The sequence below is a fragment of the Phoenix dactylifera genome, chromosome 17, assembly GCF_051530095.1.
Source record: "Phoenix dactylifera cultivar Ajwa chromosome 17, Ajwa_hap1_PhDact_Kaust_v1.1, whole genome shotgun sequence".
In the NCBI taxonomy this organism is placed as follows: domain Eukaryota; kingdom Viridiplantae; phylum Streptophyta; class Magnoliopsida; order Arecales; family Arecaceae; genus Phoenix; species Phoenix dactylifera.
In genome coordinates, this window is record NC_143206.1 from 10,232,904 (window position 1) to 10,254,940 (window position 22,037).

The following is a 22,037-nucleotide window of genomic DNA, read 5'->3' on the forward strand; positions in this document are numbered from 1 at the left end:
TTTCAACATATTTGGTTTCCATATTGTTAACCATATTGACAATGAAATAAAAAAAAATGATGATGTGCAATTTGGATGCAAAAGATAATAGGATCTAACAAGAACTAAATATTCTCTTTTATCCAACAATAGCAAGCATTATGACTCTATAACAACATAAAGGCAACCATTGTGTCAAATGCTGATTTCCTTTAACCCACCTATTCACTCACTCTGGTTTCAGGCAGTCGATGAAGAACAAAATATCTTCAGCTTCCAAAAAACAACTATAATATAGCTCTTATTAGATTGTAACCTGAATGCAAATGATAATGCAAACATTGAGCTATTAACTTTACCACTTATTATCCATAGGCCCAACAGCTACAGCAAAGGTAATACACATGACAAAAGCAGTCTGGCTGAAATTGCAAACTTAGAATTAAAATACCAAGGTTTTATTTACAAAAGCACAAAACCACAGCCAACTGTACAGAAGTCTAGCCGTCCTGGTTGAAATCATTAGCAAGCAACAAGAAAATTAGGACGCATGCATCATTGAAGCTTGCAATTGCTTTCATTCCATAAACATGACGAATTGGAACTGTCCAGTGTATAAGATCTTGAACTTTCTCCTAACTCTGTATTCATCCTTCAGTGTAGTTGCATCAGCCATCCACAATGCTGATTGACTCCCATTTGTGGCAGCTGATGAGTTGTCACTCTGCTGCTTAATGCACAAGTAATTGGCAGTTTATAGATTCATATGTTTCTAATCTTATGCTGATTGTAGTGTCATCCCCTTCTTAGCTGCTACTTTCTCAAAGTCTGCACAAGCCTCTGGTGTGTCTTCTTCACTAGGTGGCACAAGTTGCCAAAATAGAGGCAGATATGCCTCCCACTCCCTCAAGATTGCAGCACCTTTATTGCTCCCAGTTTTTTCCTTCAGGAAGTAAACAAAAAGGATCAAGTTACAGCATTGCCTGCAAAATTTACAGCACCAACATATAGCAAGATGTTAGGTCATCTTACAACATGGGCTTCTATCAGGCTTTTCAGCTGCATCTGTCCAGCTGGAGCAACCACTCTCTGAATCTTCACAATCTCCTTGTTGATCTGTTATAACAAATGGGAAGTGTGCAACTCTTTAGCATTTTATCATATACAAGGTTATAATATAAGCTTAAAAATGGCCCATTAAACACAGAACAGACACAAACAGTAAGCCTACTTAACCTTGAAAAGGATTTTGTAAGTTCATATGTCTACCTGTATTACCCTTTAGGGAATAGGTCCTGACCATACGGTTGAAGCCGTCAAGGGTTGATTTCAAAGGTTGACATTTTATCCTTTTATCCATTCATTAATTTCAAAAAATTTTGGTTACTAATGATAGGTGAACAAAGAGACAACTGCTTATGGCAATTGACATTAAATGTATTGTCTCAAATATCTGTCATGACATCCTCAACAAAGACCTGACATAGGGACACATCCATGCAAAGATCAATGCTGTTTATTGCAAAAAATATGACATGCATAATCCTGTGATTACAAGCAAAGATGAAGTTGAAAATTAAAATCGTAAATGACTGAGGAATGTCAAAATACTATAACTAATATACTTGCACAAAATAGGAATTTTGGCTTAGTTTTGTGTCTGTTAGTGGAGAGAGAGAGAGAGAGAGAGAGACTGTAAACAACTGAATTATTTTACCACTAGGATCTGTCTGATTATCCTTTATGAGTTTGCTATTCTATACTGATCAGATAAAAAGAATGAGAAAGTTTCTGACAAATACCTTAGGAATGAGAGTGTCATCCTCATCAAGGATATATGCCAGACCACCTGTCATGCCTGCAGCAACATTTCTGCCCACTCTATTGGAATAAAGAAGAAGAAGAAGAAGAAGAAGAAAGAGGAAATAAAAATATCTGTTAACAAATTTATTAAATTTCAAGTAACAGAAATATGGGGTAAAGAGATACCTACTTTCCAAGTACCACCACACAACCGCCTGTCATGTACTCACAACAATGATCTCCAGTACCCTCAACCACAGCTTCGGCAAGAGAATTCCTAACAGCAAATCGTTCTCCTGCTTTGCCTCGAACAAATACTTGACCACCTGTTGCACCATATAAGCAGGTGTTTCCTACTATAGTAGCATCCTCTGGGCAAAAGCCAGTACTCTCAACAGGAGTTACTACCAGCTCTCCACCAGCCATACCCTAGAAGAAAAGGTTCTTGCCTAGTGTTAGTCTACACAAGGAAAGCAGACGTAAGAAAGAGAAAATGATTCACTTGTACCTTTCCAACATAATCATTAGCTTCTCCCACCATTCGAATGTTCATTCCAGGAGTCAGGAAACAAGCAAAGGATTGTCCAGCACTTCCAGTAAAACTAGAGAAACGTACAACAGAATGTATTATTTAAACTTTCATAGGCTGCAAGCCATAAAGTCTAGAGCAATGTAAAAGGCTTAACGTACGCTATATTAAGCTGCCCTGCAAAACCTGTATCTCCATATTTCTTCGCAATAACACCAGCTATGCGGCCACAAACAGAACGATCAACATTATAGATTTTTATGGATTTGCTGACCTCTTTTTCATGTTCAATTGCCTCAGATATCTGCATCAAGGAAGAGTTTTATGGAGAAAGGTTGGGCCAAGTCCAATGTTAACACCTAAATGGACAGTGTCAAATAATTTTAAGAGATGAAGTTTTCTATAAGAGGAGAATAGCTTGTGAAAATTAAGAAGTTAAGCTACCAATGCAATAGAGTTCCAAAGCAATCTACAACTGACATTAAAGATCGTATGAGATGAAAACCCTTGTATTAAAACAGAAGTTACAAAATGCAACTAAAGGGACTGATTCTTCTTTAGCTCAGAGTTTGTATTTGCAAGTAGAAATAGCACGTGGGATACTTAACAAATTAAATTAAAATAATGTTTATCCCATTTGTTAAGAGAGAGTCACCATCAAACTTACACCCACAATATAAAATTATGCGAAACATCATATAACAAGGATAAAGTAAATGAGAACAATCTTCAATAAAACATTTTGGACATGCAAAAAAAGTCAGAAGAGGAGAAAATTTTGTTATTATTCAAAGAATAATTCAGAGAAGGGCCAGAGAATCCACATATAGTCTCAATTTGTAGCAAAAATAAGTAGAATGCCACAAGAGGCAATTTCATGGGTATCAAGGAATATATTTCGACATAAATTTTGATTTGAAAATATTGAGGACATGCATGTCAGATTAGTGACAAGTTTTAGTATTAGAGGCAAGATAAATTTCTAGTCATAGTAGTTAATACCAAGGGTTAGAATTATGACTTTATCTCAACAAGTTAGCTTACTATTTGATACTAGGAAGGATGAGTTATGGTACATGTTATTTGAAGATGATTTTGATTTGTGGGAAGAGTGCAACGCCAACCAGATTGGAACTAAGGTAGAAAGCCCTTATGGGTAAAGGTCTCAAAATTAGTGAAAAAAGATAGACAATGTGGAATGTAATTTCGATGAAATTGAAAATAAGCATAAGGCCTCAGTGAAAACAACTAGATGAGAACCCATAATGCAATCAGTTAAACAAATGTGCATCTCATAGACAAAAGAATGGAAGTTTTTTTTAAGCAAAATGGTTACAAGCCACTTCATATTTCATTGATGGATGAAATGAGATAGGATCAGAGAGAACAAGAAAAGAGTGACAGAAAAACAAAGAACAAAGCAAAGGGGAAAAGGTAGAGAAGCCCAAACAATCCAACTATCCAAGCATGCAAACCTAGTTCAGAGATAGGCCAACCCACAAACAAAAAGCGCAAGCCCTGCAAAGCCCATAACGAAATGTTGGGTGGGCCTAAGTAGGTTGGTTCCTCTGCTCGAGTAATAATGTTGCTTGGGGTATTATACAGCTCAATAACTACGTGGAAAGCCAATTAAGACATACACAGACAAGCTATAACAAGACCTGTTTACATGGAATATCATTTAAGTAAATGTTCTCGTTTCAATTTTATTTGCTTGACATTACATGTAAATGAGTACCCCTCCATCCAGTAAAAATACTTCAAAATTCCAATTAACTCAAGAATAAAAATTTGATGTCCCAATTTTAGTCCAAAACCCTGATTTTTAGCTCAAATCAAATTTCCAACTTTCAAATGCTATGGGATTTCTCAAATCTTAAAGTTTCTCAAATCTTAATCTCCAAAGCATGACACCCAAAATGATGCTTAATAGAACTTAGCATTTCCATTGACTAGTCCATTTTTAGATATTCTTATGCCTTAATAAATATGTATTTTTGAAAAATATAAGTTGGGGCATTACACCATCCCCATGTTGACCCCACTTTGCTGGTCATACAAGGACCCTAGAGAGGATCCACCAGCCAAATAAGGAAAAAGGAAAAAAGTTGGGAAGAAAGGATAGAAGGGGAGAAAGGGAGAGGAGAGGGGAGGGGTAGGGGAGGTGGAAGAGGTTCCTTGGCCATGTAAGGCCAGGGATCCCAACCAAAATTCCTAGATCTTGTCTCTATAAAAACCTATAGAAAAGAATGATAGGAATATTATCCTTTGATGGATGATGATATCTAATAGAATTTGAATTGTGTGGATAAAGTGGAGAATTCTCGCAGCAATGTCATGTGACAAACACATGTCCTAGTGATTTAGCCATATATTCACTCAAACAACAATAAAGCCTCAATGTTATGGGCAATTTTGGATCAAATGTATAGAAGAAGAACTAAGCTAGCAATATGACTGTGATAACCACGATGATCCTATGTAGTATTTGTGGTAGAACCAACAAGCAGGGAACAAGAATATTACACGAGACACAAGAATTTTTGCACTGGTGTTGGATATAGGATAGAGAACTCATTTTATTAGTATGGACATGCGCAACAAAGACCCAAGAAGGTCCCAATAAGGAGAAATGCTAAAAGTTGTATCGAAGGGATTGGAAATAGCAAGGGAAGACCTAAGGTAGTATGATGGAAGTTGTAAAAGTTGCTTGCAAAAGAGAGTTGAAACATTAAGGTGTTGCTTGATAGGAATTTTGGGCAAATAAGGATTCATGAGAACAACCCAAATGATTTCAATTCTTCATTGTTATAGACGGATACAGAGGCAAAAAAATGATAGAACTTGATACTTACACATTACCATGACTTCAAATGTTATTTTAATAAACATATTTCATATGAAAATAATCCGTGTGTTTTGGAAAAAGAGAAACTCAGAAATTGTACCTACCTCAGGGTCAGAAAGTATAATGTCATCAAGAACAGGACCATTTGTATGAACATCCTGAATCCTTATTTCGGTGCTGCTACATTTTGGCAGTCCAACATTCTGAAAATTAAACATTAGATCCATGAGAAATCTGGAGGCCATATAAACAAAAGGTTAAGAAATTTAATTTTATGCCAGTTTTAAAATGCCTACCGATAAAATATAGCTGAGATCAAGGTGCTGGGTCTTCATCAAAGAGATGTGCTTTGGTTTCAACAGATATGTTCGGCCAATTATGTCATCCATCTTCTCAAAACCCAGTTGAGCCAAAATGCCTCTTACCTGACCAAACATTTAAAGCTCATTAACTACTATGATAACTTGTAATATAAATCTCCAAGATAAGATCAGGCACAGTCACCAAAGAAAAAATCCTTAGGTAAAGTATTCGTAAGTAGAAAAACAAGGAAGCTAAATTATTTGCTAAAGTAGATATACTCCCTTTATCAAAAAAGACCAACGGATGATGGATTACCTCTTCAGCAACATAATAAAAGTAGTTAACCAAATCCCCAGGAACACCAGGAAAACGAGCACGAAGTTCTTCTCTCTGCACCAAAGTTAAAAAAGCTGTCTAGCAGGATATTTACAAAAAAAAAAAAGGAGAAAGAAAAGCAAAACATTTTTTCTGCTACCTGACTGGCAACACCGACTGGGCAGTTATTTGTGTGGCAGATGCGTGCCATAACACATCCTGTAGCTATCATAGCGACAGAACCAAAACCATACTCATCAGCACCCATGGCTGCAGCCATAAGGACATCAACACCACTCTTGAATCCACCATCAACTCTCAAAATCACCCTTTCCCTCAATCCATTTTCAATAAGCATCTACAAAAATTATTAGGTTCATTACCTGGACATATAAATTCTACACAGAGAACATCAAATTGATTAGCTATATTGATTTAAAATACGCAAGACAAACCTGATGTGTCTCAGTTAAACCAAGCTCCCATGGCCCACCAGCATGTTTAATGGAGCTTATAGGGCTTGCTCCAGTTCCCCCATCATGCCCTGATATCTGTAACACAGACAAAACAGCTCCATCTTTTTCAAAATTACTTCCTTACTAGATGAAATCCAACACATGTTTTCATTCAACTAGATAAGCAGATTGAGATGAATATATGCAGAATATAAGTGAGTATCACAACTCAACAATAGCACATCAAAGGTGTGGCCCCTTTCTTTCTCTGAGTAATTCAGCAGGACAAGCATTGGCGGAAGACCTCTTCATGATATTAGACATACTCGCTATGAATTAATTTTTTAAAAGCTGGTCTTGCACCTTGTGTAACATAGACAATCATGTCCAGCTCCTAGAATCTATGTCAGACATGTCTGAATCAGATGTCTATATGACACGTTAATGCCCATCATTTTTTTTCAATTGCAGCTCTTAAAATTTGTTAAGAGTGCTGGACTCCACCGATAATGAGTTTGACCCACTATAATGATGTTAAAAGCGAGATTTTGTTCATTCTAGAGATTAGTATAAGAACATAAGCATTAAAATAATTCAATAATGTCATTCTTCTGAAATCGTTTAGCAAATTGAAAAGTTTGGAAGAGAAACATGAATATGCAAAGACCTTAATTATATATTTTAATTAAATTTTTATGTACTCTCTGTCTCCTTTCCTCTCCCCTATTCAGATGCATGTCTGAATCCAATTGTCGTGCCCATGTTGCTGCAACGCTGCTTGTACAAGAATACTGACTGAAATATCAGTAAGTATATGGCATAGCATGTTGCCCTGTTGGCAAACTGCACATTATTCAGGGGAAGTTATCAATTTTACATATCATATTTATCCGAACTTGCCTTAATTATGTGGTCTATAGTTAAAATGATATTCAAGAAGCCGTTCATGTTATACAATCTTAGTGAAGTGACTTGTAGATATTAAAACATGACATTTTCAGACTATAGCAGAAACTGCAGATGTAGCATGAAAAATAAACAAAAATAAAAATAAAAACTAAGAAGACTTTTTCGGTGGTTACTTGGTCATTATTAATTTACTAATATAATCTTGTCTTGTAAAATCATATTATCGTGTATTACATTTGCTTGACATATAAGAGATCTATAGCCTACATATGTGCAGCATTATTAGCGCCTATACACTAGTCTCACATAACCAGTGCTCTAGTGCTACTATGCCTGCCCATATTATTTAGGTCCAAAATCAGAGGAACTGGTGCCGAGCACCATACCGATTCTCCGGCGGCATGACTCGGTATGGGCCCTGCTGAGCCTGTATCAAGAGAGGGACGGTACCATGGGAGACAAAAAAGAGAGAGAGAGAGAGAGAGAGAGAAGGGAAGTGAGGGAGGGAGGTTGGAGGAGGGTGGCAGATGCCGGCGGAGGCCGGCCGAGTCCGCGGAAAGTTAGGTTGCGGCCGCTTCCCCCGTTTCGTTTGAAACAGGCACGACGTTAAAAAAGTTGAGATTTTTAAGTGAAGTCGGCAAATCGAAGTCGGCAAACGATTTGCCGACTTCACTTAAAAATCGCGAAATTTTTTACGGCTACGGCCAAACCCCTATTTCGTTTGAAACAGAAAAACCGGCCGCGGCCTTGCCTGTCGCAGCCCCCCCCCTCCCTCTCCCTTCCTCCCCCGCTCACTCTCTCTTTCCTTCTCTGGCAACGGGTCTCGTTTCTTTTGCCAGAACCGTCTTGGTAAGCCACGAGTACGGTTTGGATCGGCCGGAACTGCCCGGTTTGGGACGGTTCCGCCGACCTTATTGAGGTCCATATATGTCATACTTTGGTGCAGCATACAGAGTACATGAGACAGTACAATGATTGATGCAGCCAGTATATGAGTTTTCCATAACGTTGACAGTACGTTTACATCACCCATACATAACGCAACATTAACCCAACAAGGACATCTACAAGCATGCAAGACATTTTATGTGGGGCTGAGGACTTCAAAATTGTACATATATCTTTAGGCATCATATTGTTAGTAATTAGTATTATGTCGTACCACCCAGAATTTTATCATATGATATATTAATACTCAAGTATCACTTACCTTATTTTGATCACCCTAAGTCCTATATTTGATACCAGTGCATCACTATGATAGTACTACATGCTGTATTACCTAGCTAGTTATCGGTATGCATCATAGTTTTCTTATTGAAGGATATCATGTGCTTTCAGTTGTTGTTTTCCTTTATTTTGCAGAAAACAGTACTTCAGTGCCTAAGAAGTTTAAATTGGTTTAAATCAAAAAGAAAGAAAACGCTATATATATTTCGACATGACAATTTTGTATGAATAAACTGGCCTCTGAACTACTGTTTGACAGTGTGTTCCACGTGCTGGCATCATAAGTCACACAGTATGCAGTTCCAGTGCCTAACTGAAACTGGAATTATATGCAATATATGAGGACCACAGAGAGCAGGACCATAGTGTTTGCAAAAGAGTATTTGAGAAGTAGGTGTATTGACCATCATCCTATTACATGAGTGTTTCAAGTTAACCCACTTTAGGAACTTTACCCCGGATTTCTTTACCTTTTAGTAATTGTGTAGCATTCCAGCACTTCTCCGCAAAATAGATGTCTGAGGCACATCTTTTGGTAATAAAAATACATTTCTCATACATGATCGACATGGAAAAGCAACTGAAGACTATGTGCAATAACACAATGCAGTCAGCTGTCATGCTCCCTTCACAATGGATGAATGGAAAATAAAATCTATGCCAAAGTTTCCTTACCGCAACCCCACAAGATATGGACAATTTTACACACCAACATAGAGTGAATTCATAATTAGCATTCTTAGGTTAGTCATGTTTCCAAGGAGTTACAGCACGGAAGTGAAATTCTGCAAATTATTTTCCAATATCATCTTATTTTGACTATATTTGCATGCCTTACCTAAAGAAAATGATTATTTTCTAACGCTAAATGCTTATGTATCCTTTCTGCTCTGCTTCCATTACATCCAAGCTTAACTTCATTGATTATGTGGTCAATTGATAGATATCATTAAATCAATAGATAATCTCAATCTGTAAAATAACATGATGTTCACAATATTAGCAGCATACACCAGCACAAGGTATTGTCAAGTATGCAAAATTCCAGTTATCTGAGCAGTAAACAATTTTCATCTGGAACAAAAATCCTGCTTTTGGAGGCTTAAGAAAATTGTATAGATGAATTCCGGTTAATTCCTAAGGATAATGGGGAAAAAAAAGGAAAAGATAATAAATTGAGAGCCCACCAAGTGACTGAATGCTGATGCATTGTAAGAAATTAATATTAATGAGGAAATGAGAACCAGGAAGCTGTGATATATGATAGATGGGATAAGAACTGTTGGTTATTATTGTGGTATTAATAAATCGAAACACTATATAGGGCAAGAAGAATAAGGAATAGATAAATTTTGGAACATAATGCCAAAGAATGGCTCTAACTTGGCACCTGTATTATATCAGCATTGCCCTTAGCTACTCCAGAAGCCACAGTGCCAATTCCAGCTTCTGCCACAAGCTTTACAGATACCTTTGCCTTAGGATTGACCTACTCACATGTAGATTAGATTCCATATGCAGATAAGTATAAGCATGAGTAAAGCTTGAGAACATATTAATAAATTTTATTATTGCTGTTCCTTCTATAGGAGTAACACTGGTTCTGAGGTAACAAAAGTCATGACTCATGAGTGTAAATAGCCATAGAAAATGCATACTCTACCTGATGAAGGTCAAAAATTAATTGTGCAAGATCCTCGATTGAATAAATGTCATGATGCGGTGGTGGAGATATAAGTGGAACCCCAGGTTTCGAATTTCTTAGCCTGGCAATATAAGCACTAACTTTTTTACCAGGAAGTTGACCCCCCTCCCCAGGTTTTGCACCTTGTGCAATTTTAATTTCCAACTGGTCAGCATTGACTAAAAATGTTGGAGTGACACCAAAACGTCCTGAAGCAACCTGGAAGCACATACAGGAAAACATGATTACAAAAACTATAATAAAGATTTACCATGAAAATGTTGTCAAATTAAAAGCATAATGGATACAAATGGAACATGATCCTCATGATAAAAGGAGACCCTCTAGAGAAGATCTATTTATCACCTGTTTGATTGCACTGGTGGCAGTATCTCCATTCTGAAGACCCTTAAGGTGAGGAAGTGTTGCAGAATAGCCATCAACAACGTCTGTTAGTGGACGCCAACGAATCGGATCCTGCATAAAACTCACAATTTTTCATAAGCCTGTAAAAAGAACTAATATAAAATGTAGCACATTTTTTATAAAATGCTTAAATATAAAAAGAAAATTGGACCTACCTCACCACCTTCCCCGGAGTTGGATTTTCCACCTAATCTGTTCATTGCTATCGCGATTGCTTCATGTGTTTCCCTTGATATAGCTCCAAGAGACATCCCACCAGTGCAGAAGCGTTGGACAATGGAGGATGCAGATTCAACTTTGCCAATAGGTATCGGTGGTCGGTCACTTTTAAATTCAAGAAGGTCTCGGAGAACCTATTAATGGAAAAATCAACAAAGTTGGCTGCATAGATCCTAGATGACTTAGAAAAAGAAATTAGCATCTGATGGATGGAGTTGAAAATCACAAACTCACATTAACAGGTCGATTTGCAAGGTGCTGTTGATAAATAGCAAATGCATTTTCACTTTTTTGACGAACTGCCTTATGAAGTAGTTTTGACATTTCTGGGTTATTTCCATGATATTCTCCTGAATTAAGTGAGAACATGAATAACATGTGTCAGCAAACAACTGAAGCACAAGTGTACCATATTCAGTCCAATCCCTGAATACATGAATAACAAAAACCACTAACAAGCTTTCTCAAACCTATTTTCGGTTTTGGACTAGCACATATAATGTGAAATGAGAAAATCAGAGGCCAAACATGCATATTATTATAAAAAGAACAATGCCTTAAAAGCCATACTGCTAGCCAGCAACGTCAATTTAAGAAGTGGGAAATGAATCGGCATTGAAAAAAAAAGGACAAAATAAATAGTCCTTTGTTCCACTTACTTGGGTTGAGAGGTAAGTTGAATATCCCTTTTGGCCAAGAGAGCTACACAATTCCCTAAAAAATTCGTGGTTCAATGGAAATGCAGTCTAACAGCTAAAGTTTTGCATAATTTTGTTTAACCAATTAAAACATCTGACAGGCTCGTTGATTGTTTCATGTAAACCACTTAAATAATATAAGAACAAAGAAGAAATACATTTGGAATATTTATACATTATTCTCCAAAGGCAGGATTCATCACCATATCTTTTTTGTTCTAAGAAAAATTTAATGCTGACTTAACATCTAAAGATCACATTCAATTCTAATGCTCATGATCAGTACTAATTATACACTGAGTTAAATAGATCTAAGTTATGGGAACAGCTTGGAAAGCAACAACCATTACTTAGTATTAGGCTGGCAAACAAGCAAGCTGTTTGCATGCTAGCTCGAGTTCCACTCGCTCAGTTAAGAAATAAGCCAAGCTAGAGCTAGGCTTAGCTTACTTGAGCTAAGGTTGAGTTAGCTCAAAATACTAAGATATATATAAGTTACATATTTATATAGTATTTTAATTATCATTATCCATACAAATGACAGATAATATAATTATTTTTATAATTATTCATTATACATTAATATAGATTATGTAGAATAAAAGGAATTATAACTATAAGAATAAAACATAATCAGAATTATCATTCCAAACTACATAAATGAAAGCCTCAAATATTCTTAAATTTGGACTATATTTCTTAAACAAGCTGTTCATGAACAAATCATGCTGGGCTCAAAATTAAATAAGCTAACTCAAACTTTGGTTACACATAAAATGAGTCGAGCCAAAGCTAGGCCTGGCTCAGCTCGCGTTTGGCTCGTTTCCACCCTACTTAGTACCAAACCAACTTACATGCCTGCTTAATGACACTTCCAGCCCCCTCTTTGACCACAAATTATCAACTTAATCATTTAACATGGTATATAGATGCTTCCTAGGCACTCTCACTTTTGAGAGAAATCATCAGGAATTGGAACACTTATGTAGTCTGACTGAAAGGAGTCAGAATGTTTACGACAGATTGATGGCATAGTATGATCTTGCCCAACATGACAATGGGGATTGATTAAATTATGTGATTCAGAGCAGGTTCACGTTTAACATCTTGGATTGGAGTAAGAATAAAGGGTAAGGCCTACGAGAACATGAATGAGAGTTTTGAAAAAAAAGATGATTTGCAAAAGGTTGAGTTATTGAATGATGTGGCCCTTAATTAGAGCAAATTACATCGATGAAGTCAGCTAAAAATCCATTAAGCATTTTATTTTCAGATGTTTTGTTTATGATTCTAGTTCGAAAGATAATGATAAAAAAGATTAACAATGATTCCTTTCATGACAATTTTCACAAGATTATAGAACTTCAGGAAAATAACTAAGTATGAATATCATGTTTTAATTTACTATTCCCTTTGATGATTGTCTTTTCCTATGTATTTTCTCTTTGACTTTCTATCTGAAGAAAAATATGTTGAGCATTATGGCATTACTTATTGTTTATGAATAACCAAAAAAGATAGAACTTAGCGTAAAATCCTCCACTATTGGACTAAGCTTAAAGTGAATCAAGTCACTCTTTTGGTTAGATTTAATATTATAGCAAAGATCAAGACAATATGCTTCTATTTTAAAGTTGATTCTCCTTCATACATGATAGATACATAAGAAAATATACAATGACACAAGAGAGAGATGACGAAAAGGAGTCCTTTTATCCACACCAAACAAGTAGGATGCCGACCACACAGTGTGGATTTTGTGGGTACAATTCACAGATTCAAGCTTCACCTTGTATGGAATAGAATCCATATACCATCATCTTCTACATTTTCAGTCTGTAGTAACGAAATGCTAACCCAATGTTTCTACTTAAATCAGAAAAAAAAAATGATCTGAATTTTACAGCAACAAATACCAACTTGACATTGATAAATGAAAAACATTTGGAAAAACTAACTAAAATGTTCTTATGTCAAACATACAGTAAAACAAATACTACCTCCTGGTCGGAATTGAATGAACCCAAAGTTTTCTAGCCTCTTAGCTGTATCCTCTGAGAAAGCCTTCACCCAAAATGACAAGGTTTCCCGTGCCAACTTCAACAAATAAAAGGACATTCATAAGAAACAACATGAATAATAAGCATTCGAATAATCAATAAAATTTGTTTTTGAGAATGAAAAAAATATTATAGATATTAATAGACTCGCAAAACAAACAAATAATAAGCAATATACTGTACTCTTAAAAAATAATACCCACCATATTATATTTATTTCATTTACACTGATTATGTTATCTTTTGGCCTCAAAAAAAGGTTATGAGCCTGAACCTAAAATTATAAATCCTTTTTACATAAAAATACATTAAACTAAGGGAATGACAAATGATTTTTGTCAAGCTTCTCTTTGCATTATTAAATATTGATGCCCCACAGACATCAGCACATTGCATGAAATCTTAGTTTGCTGAAACAAAGTGTAGTCAATACTTGGGAGATTTCAGTTTTAGTATTCTTGGATGTTTTTGATGACTTTCTAAAATTTTCTTTCCATACCCTCTAGCCCTAATTTGTGTTGACAAAAACTTGTATGATCATTTTGCATTGTTGAGTTATCCTAGAAAGCCTTATTGCTTTCGTGAGAATTCACCAATTTCCATATAGCTGAGTTCTTTTCATAAATTTGCGTTGACAAGTACTGTTAGGACTGCTTTTTATTGTGACCTGGTCGGAGCTAAACATGCTACACCAGAAATTCTGCTTTAAATAAACACGAATCAGATCACAAGTTCTCAAAGCATTAGTTCTCATATATGTGAATGAAAGATGCATCAGGATTCACGAAAATGCAGTGTCCCTCTGTTCCCATCAATTTTTAAATATAGACACCTAGAATGGTACTTCACCCTTATATATCATATGAACATACTAGTGATAAAAAAGGGCATCCTAGTGCACAAGGCTCCCGCCACTGTGGGGTCTTGGGAGGGTCAAAAGTCTCATACATGCAGCATTACCCCCACATGTAGAGGGGCTACTTCCACATTTCGAACCAGTGATACCCAATTTACAATGGAGGAGCAACCTTACAATTGCGCCAAGGTCTGCCCTCTGTGAACACATTACAAAATATGCTTATAAAATGCCTCATCATACAAAGTCTCCAACAAGATTGGATTAACTTTTCCATGAGAGGTTTCTCGGACAAGAGATATACCACTGAAAAAACAACATCCCACCCACCTCCCCCCTTCAAACAGAGGGGAAAAAAGAACCAATATAAGTTCTAGAAGTATGATTTACAATTGAAACAAACATATCATATATGATCGTGATGCTACAAGGATCCCTCTCATCCCTCAAGTATTGTTCTATTTCTCGATCATGCAAGGATTACTTGTCATTTCTTTCATGCACTAAGTGCACTAAAAGAGACATAGGAATGTCTTCGTGGCTATATATATGTATGCAAATATGTATCATAAATAACATGATTAATGTGCTATATCTTTTGTCGATGCACTGTTCCAAGAAAAGTGACCTCACACTTGATCATGTTCATATATTCTAATTTACTTTGATTGGATGTCCCCTACAGAATTACTTTTGTTTTTTACAGAAAACAGAGCAAGGACAAAGGTTATTTTGAACAATATATAAATCCATGCAGTTACCATTTTAATCATATATAATGGAATTTTGAAATGTAAAAGCAGCAGCTTTATCATGTAGACATAAGAGCTTAGGGGTCTACTCAAGAGTGTAAGTTACCTCATCAAGAGTTAGACCACCTATTTTAGATACACTTCCACGAAAAGCGATATCAACAATTTCTTGTCCAAGGCCATATATTTCAAATATTTGTGCCCCACAATAACTGGAGGAAATAAAACAGATAAAACAGCATTGAGGAGACTATTGATGAACAGAAGGATGATGTTATAATAATGAAATTAAATTCAAAAGTGACTTCATTCTATCTTTTTAAAAACCTTGAAAGCAATGAGATGCCCATCTTTGAAAGAATCTTAAGAAGACCAGATTTTACAGCCTGAAAAAACATAGCATTTCAACAGCATTAGAACAGAAACAAGAGATAAAGAAAAACTTGCCCAAAACATATAAACAGAAATCATTTAAGAAAAAAAAAGAAGAAAAAACAGATTCCATGATAGCAACAATGTTTAAAAACTTTATGCTGCAAGAAATTGTAGGCATGTTTGAAGAACAGGAAAAACATTGAAGATGAAGGCAGATGCATCAAATTATTGATCCATTGCTAATAACTACTTTATGTACCAAACTAAAAGATCCACAAACAAGATATTGAAAACAAAACCCTTTAGACAGCTTGTAGATTTCACTGGAATAAGAAAATCATGAATCATATATGCAAAGGATACTTGAACTATCACAATGAAACCATGCTGTGCTTTTGGAATGTGCCCTTCTGAACTGGCTTAATGCAATAGTGATGAAAGAATATAATATTTTCACTTGTAACAAATATACAAACCTTGCAAAAGTTCCTTTGAGCCTGCTCGATTGATACAGTAGGCATCTTTCCGTTCCGCATCATATTAGTAGTTTTTGTGCTCAGCCTCCACTGGCGGCATGTTTCTAATGCCAAGTATGGGCATACCGCACTGAGAAGTACGTGAAACAAGATGGTGTTAACTGAAGTTGTCACATGTTAGCATGGGATATATTACAAACTAATAACTCACTCCTCTGTCATATATAATAAAAGTTCAATAATAAACAAAAGGAAACAAATGAAGAAGCGGCAGCATGAACCACCACATAATGGATCAAAGCATCAGATTTTTCAATTTATGTCACTGAGAGGAAATAATGTCCCTCATGCAGCAATAACAGCATAAAAGTTGGTCCATTGTTGTGTGAGATCTGCCACCTAAAGTTGAATGTCAAGAGCATAGTTCTGTAGTGTGGAGTCAGTCATTGACAATACAAGCACTGTCACCAGATGGGTAGGATCAGTGTTGGTTTTCCTTCCTGGAGTAGGAGTTTTGAGTCATAATAGCCAGGTTTGCTTGATAGGTATAGAATTAGTATTGACTTATTTAATATTTGGAGTCTTTAGACCAAACATAGAAGAGCCCTATAACAAATAGGTTAGTTTTTATTCATGGCATTTTTGCAGGCCTGTTGAAGTGTAGCAAGTGAGATTTAAAGCTATGTGGATAGTTGGTCAGTCAATTGGAAGTGTAGAATTATCAGCCTAGTTTTCACCTTGTGGTCTAACATGGATTTCAATGGCTAACCTTTTGGCAGTGTAGCCAAATGCACAATATTGGCATACAAGGAACTGAGAAGAGTAAGACACAGTGAGGAGAATGACTTATCAGATGGCCAACCACAAGACTCAACATGTTTGGCCAGCCTTTGACACAGCGGTTCAAGTATGCATTTGCTAGGTCCATGACATGCACATCAACCATTATAAAGGTGTTGGCTCTTCTGGTGACTGGTGATCATTTATCATTCATGGAATCAATGACTTATCAACTAATTGCAAACTGAATTATCAAACATATGAGCATCTAGGAAAGAGAAGGGATTGACATTTTAAGACAAAAGGAACTCCATAGCAAATCATATGTGAAATGTTCTGCAAATATAGAACAGAACATACATGAAAATTTAAGCATACATTAGAGGTGATTAATATTGAAAAAAATATACCAAAATTTCTGAGCTTAGGTTGTTTGATCAACACTTAATATATGAGGAAAAAATACTTCTCAAAGCTTATTGTTACAGAATTAAAACTGGATCGTTCACCTTATTAGGGCTGATTTCACAATAATGGTACTATGGCAGACTGATTTAAGATGGATTCGCAATTGGCAGCAGGGTGCATTAGCTAAAAAATTTAGGAAGTTTCAAATGTAAGGAAGACATTCTATTACATTTAGAAGGAAATAAATTAATGGGGATTTCAAGATTTCCGAAAGGCTGATTTGACAACATAGTGGCTAGCTTGTGTCTAGTTTTGCAAGTTTTGAAAGAAATATTATACACGGATGATAAATTCTTAGGTGAAAAGTTTCTTCAAGATGATGAGGTTCAACAATGCCCAACAATTTATTTAGATTTTTAGCAATTCATGTCCAGTGTACCAGTTACATTTGCTGGACAGGGTTATTCAAGGACTTGATAAAGTGAGATTGAAGGTTGCTGGGAATCACAAGCAGTGCTAAACTGCTAATGGCTGGTCAATAACAGTTTATACAAAATTTGGACCATTATCATGTTATGCGGCACTAGGAAACAACAAAATATTGACACCTGCTGGCTAACCACAGAACTTCTAAGGACTTTCTTATTTACGTCTGCGAGCCCACATGGCCAGCTAGGTATTATTGCGGGTCAATCAATTGAGGAACCAAGGACTCAACTAACATTAAGAACCTATGAATATATAAAAAACTAATGAGATCTATGACAAGCTCGGAGGTAAATGATAAAAGGATATATATAAGATCGTAAGAGAAAAACAGAACTTTGTCATGTCAAAATACTTCAATGATATACAGGAACACAGCTTGAGTTTAGGGCTGTCAAGCAAAGGAGCTGCTTGCAAGCAGCTTGTGTTTGGCTTGAAATTCAGCTTAACATTGGCTCGATAAACTAGCAAACGAACAGAACATACGCTAGGCACAGCTTGCTCGAGTTCAGCTTGATAAAGAGAAAATAAACAAATATAGTTTGACATTCATATGCACACACATCATATGTTAATATGATCTCAATCTTCTTTTGAAGGCACCTAATCCTTCCTATTGCAAAATCATTGACCCAATAACCTAACACATGTCACGAGTTACGATCAAACTAATTTCAGGAGGCAAGATGACAAAATGTCCAAGATAAATGAACATATGAGATATGACAATTATTGAAATATCAACAACATTTAGGTTCTTATATAATCTTATAAAAGATTCACAAAGTCTCTGCACTATAGCACATAGAAGTACAAGTAAAACTCTATCATAAACCAAATCCTTCTACTAGATGTTACAGGCTGCATGAAGCTGATAGAAGAGTGATTAACAGATAAAAAGAACAAATTTTACAATTAAATAACGTAAAAAAATTCCAAATATAGAAGATAAGACCTGGCCCCATATCCAATTAAACATGCAAATTGGTGGGTGCTGAAACACTGAGCAGTATCGGCAACAATAGAAGCTGACATCCGCAATCCATTTTGAATCAGATGCTGGTGGACAGCACCAACAGCAAGAAGTATTGGGATAGCAGGACGAGTTGGTTCCTGACAATCATACACATGCAGTGATTTAAAATGAGAAATTGATTGCACAATCATTCAGAGAGCATAAATTGAATAACTCTAACAAATATATAATAGGAAAGATCCCTATGCACCTTTTTCCATGGAGACATGAAACAAGATTTGTCAGCGGGGAAAGGAATAGATATGATATGTCCATAGGAAACATTAGTCAATAATGTGCATGACACTCAAACATATCACAGTAAACATGTCATACATGAATTATAATAACATGTGTCAATGAGAAGAATTCTACATGAATTAATGAAAAAAATTTAAAAATCAAATAAATATACAAATATTTCTTCAACACATGGCGCACATATCATTTTGGTACCCGTCTGAGGCTTGCATATTAATTCTACCATGTTGTATCAAGATGACACTTAATGGAAAGAGACCAACTTTGGATGCACTACTTTGTTCATTTTCATCTTATCACATGCCAATTTTAACATATAGTTGTTGTAGTTATGTTGTGAATAATTTAGCATAGTTTTAACAAATTCCTAGAAATCTAGCAACATGTCATCATAAATATTTGTTTCTATTTAAGATGAGCATGGCATGACTTCAACTCATTACAGGATATAACAGCAAGCAACTATTTTCACACATAATATAACTTAAACAATCTTTAAATTTACAGGTTAACATGCTATAGGTACATGTATGGATAGTACAAGTATTGGAGGGCATTTATATACTCCTGGTTACATTAATTTCTAGCCTCTAATCAGATGTAGAATGATAATTTTTTGTTGTTACCACATTCAATCCATTAATCGATCATTTTGATCATCAAAAAAGCCAAAAAAAAAGTTATCTCTGGATCATCTGGAAACAAAACAAGAATGTTCAACAAATCGAGATGGTTGAGGATGAGTTTGGCAGGGGAAAGGAAGGTACATACCTTGCCAATACATATTAGCTTATATAAGCATATCAAACATGTTGAACCATATGGACCACTAATTAGCAATATGGGTCAATTACAGATGGTACAAAGGTGTGAGATCTTCATACCATATCTATAGCCTGCTAGCTCAGTATGTATCATAGGATACTGTAAGGTATGCGCCATCAGGTTAATCCTTGACATCTGCCTTATATCATACCATTTCCATCTGCACTATTATTAAACCTTGTCAACTGAATACTTTCCAAGTCTAGCAAAACAAGAGGGTCCTTGCATAGTTGCATGGGCTTAAACTGTGAGCAATAACATAAGTCAACCTACTCAAAAACTGGCCTTTAGGTTTGAGGGCAAGCACCTGTATTGCCCAAAGTTGCCTTGGCCAAAAATTCAATGTCAACTTCAAGTGTTGAAAGATGGTCACCTCTATGGAGTTCTCCAAACTTAGAGCTTAGCTCCATACTAGATCCATTTTGATTACAGAATGTGGTGATAATGATGATGACGAGAGGGCTATACATAGCATGGAGTACGCAATGCACAAAGATGCTTATATAAGTCAACATCTTTGCACCGTATCTTATGGTTTTCAGAGAGAGCATACCAGGCTTCAATCATTTCGACTATCAACAGAGGGAGAACAGCCTTTGATCTGCAATTGCATTATGTTTGCAAATGGATTAAAGGCAAAATCTTGTATGGTGGGATCAATGTTTGCAGTACCAATTTCAGTAGCCATACCAGCACCCAACAAATATATTGTTAGTATGGTCTGGTTCTTGGGACTGACATTTGGTATGAGGGGGCATACAAAGTACTGATTTGCTACTAGTTCGAGTCAGTACAGAGAGTACTGCAAAAATTACCACTCACTGATGGCTAGGGTATGCGATATATACTTTCAGCTCTAGACAAAAATTACAGTGAAATGAGACCAATATAAGCCACTTTCTGATATGCTTCATCTAAGATTTATGCAAATTTAGTCCACGGTGTTAGACCCATATCACACTTTGTTGATTTAACTAAGCTGAAAAATAACACTTACATCCTTTACAGCTTTACCTTGCTTTTTTGTATGAGTCTTCGTATCTAGAATTTTCTATATAGAAAGTCCCAAAAACTTGTGCCTCTCACTGATCAGGGGATTAAAAACCTAGCTTTATACCTAATTACCTATGCCTTTTACAACAGAAATTGTACTACAATTCAACAAGTACTTACATACTTCAAGCATGGACACTAATTAGCGCCCGTTTGGGTAATCCAGCAGGATTTGGGCTCAATTTCCTGCTGGATTTGTGGATTGGGAAGCTGATTGAGCATGGCCCATACCAACCCAACACCCTGCAGCCCAACCCTACAGAAAGAAGAAAAAGAACACCATGGAGCTTTTTCTTCTTCCTACAGACCACCAGATCCACAGGCTGGGTTTAGGCCGGGACTTTGGCAAGCCCTCAAAAGATGCAGGCTGGATGGGCCACCAAGCTCAATTCTTGGCTTCTTGCAGGCCCTTACGAGGCCTTAAAGCCTCTCTCTCAAGGTTCGCCGGACCGATGGTACCGACGTACCGGTAAGCACCGGTATCGGTACAGAACCGGTTGGAACCGGTACCGAATCGGAGACATGCGCGGACGTCAAAAAAAAATAAATACATAAACAAATGCGCGTGGATGTGTTAAATGCCACTCTGTGGCATTAAATGGCCCACGCGAGCTGGCAGCCCACGGTGAATCGCGCTCGGGCACGATTCCTGCGCGGGGAATCGCGCACAGGCGCGCATTCTCCTCTAGCACGTCCAAGCGCGATTCCCAAAAAAAACACTCAACGTCCGCGCGCGGACACGTTGAATGCCACAAATGCCACTCTGTGGCATTGAGTGGCTCATGCGGGCTGGAGCCCGCGTGGGCGCTCTTCCCAGCGCGAGGGCGCTCTTCCCTGCGCGTGGGGAAAATACGTTTGGGCCGGTGCGAACCGGCCCGGTTCGCACCGGTACCGTATCGGTGCCTGTCGGCACCGACTCGGTACAGATCCTGTATTATCATGATACAAGGCCGGAGGAACCGGTACCGAGCACCGTACCTGTTCTCCAGCAGCAAGTCGGTATGGGCCTAGCACGGCCCGTACCGATAAGCGAGGGCACGGTACTGTGGGAGAGAGTCGGCCCGTACCGATGAGCGAGGGCACGATACTGTGGAAGAGAGGAAAAGAGAGAGAGAAGGGGGAGAGAGGGAGGAAGGCGGATGCCGGCAGAGGGTGGCGGACGCCGACAGAGGCCGCGGCCGGTTCTCCTATTTCAAACGAAACAGGGGTCCAGCTACGGCTTAAAAAATTTTGCGATTGTTAAGTGAAGTCGGCAAATCACTTACCGACTTCGCTTAAAAATTTTAAAATTT

General features: G+C 37.0%; 1 protein-coding gene across 2 annotated transcripts in view; it reads right to left on the reverse strand.

Annotated features, from left to right (window-relative positions):
- Positions 1 to 309: 309 nt before the first annotated feature.
- The window catches only part of LOC103701654 (ferredoxin-dependent glutamate synthase, chloroplastic), a 50,001-nt gene continuing 28,273 nt past the window's right edge, over positions 310 to 22,037 (reverse strand). The window contains exons 13-33 of one of the 2 annotated variants that reach the window (XM_008783801.6): positions 18,547 to 18,704; positions 15,918 to 16,047; positions 15,394 to 15,452; positions 15,173 to 15,278; positions 13,399 to 13,495; positions 10,935 to 11,050; positions 10,637 to 10,834; positions 10,422 to 10,532; positions 10,035 to 10,274; positions 9,762 to 9,860; positions 6,233 to 6,328; positions 5,938 to 6,135; positions 5,778 to 5,852; positions 5,456 to 5,584; positions 5,264 to 5,362; positions 2,473 to 2,615; positions 2,291 to 2,384; positions 1,973 to 2,211; positions 1,782 to 1,860; positions 1,012 to 1,095; positions 310 to 922 (exon numbers count right to left, since the gene is read on the reverse strand). In XM_008783801.6, coding sequence (XP_008782023.2) covers positions 758 to 922; positions 1,012 to 1,095; positions 1,782 to 1,860; positions 1,973 to 2,211; positions 2,291 to 2,384; positions 2,473 to 2,615; positions 5,264 to 5,362; positions 5,456 to 5,584; positions 5,778 to 5,852; positions 5,938 to 6,135; positions 6,233 to 6,328; positions 9,762 to 9,860; positions 10,035 to 10,274; positions 10,422 to 10,532; positions 10,637 to 10,834; positions 10,935 to 11,050; positions 13,399 to 13,495; positions 15,173 to 15,278; positions 15,394 to 15,452; positions 15,918 to 16,047; positions 18,547 to 18,704 — 2,715 coding nt within the window. In that variant the 3' untranslated portion in view covers positions 310 to 757. Of the gene's footprint in view, positions 923 to 1,011; positions 1,096 to 1,280; positions 1,329 to 1,781; positions 1,861 to 1,972; positions 2,212 to 2,290; positions 2,385 to 2,472; positions 2,616 to 5,263; positions 5,363 to 5,455; positions 5,585 to 5,777; positions 5,853 to 5,937; positions 6,136 to 6,232; positions 6,329 to 9,761; positions 9,861 to 10,034; positions 10,275 to 10,421; positions 10,533 to 10,636; positions 10,835 to 10,934; positions 11,051 to 13,398; positions 13,496 to 15,172; positions 15,279 to 15,393; positions 15,453 to 15,917; positions 16,048 to 18,546; positions 18,705 to 22,037 lie in introns of those variants that run through there. The other variant, XM_088713418.2, reaches the window with a different exon arrangement.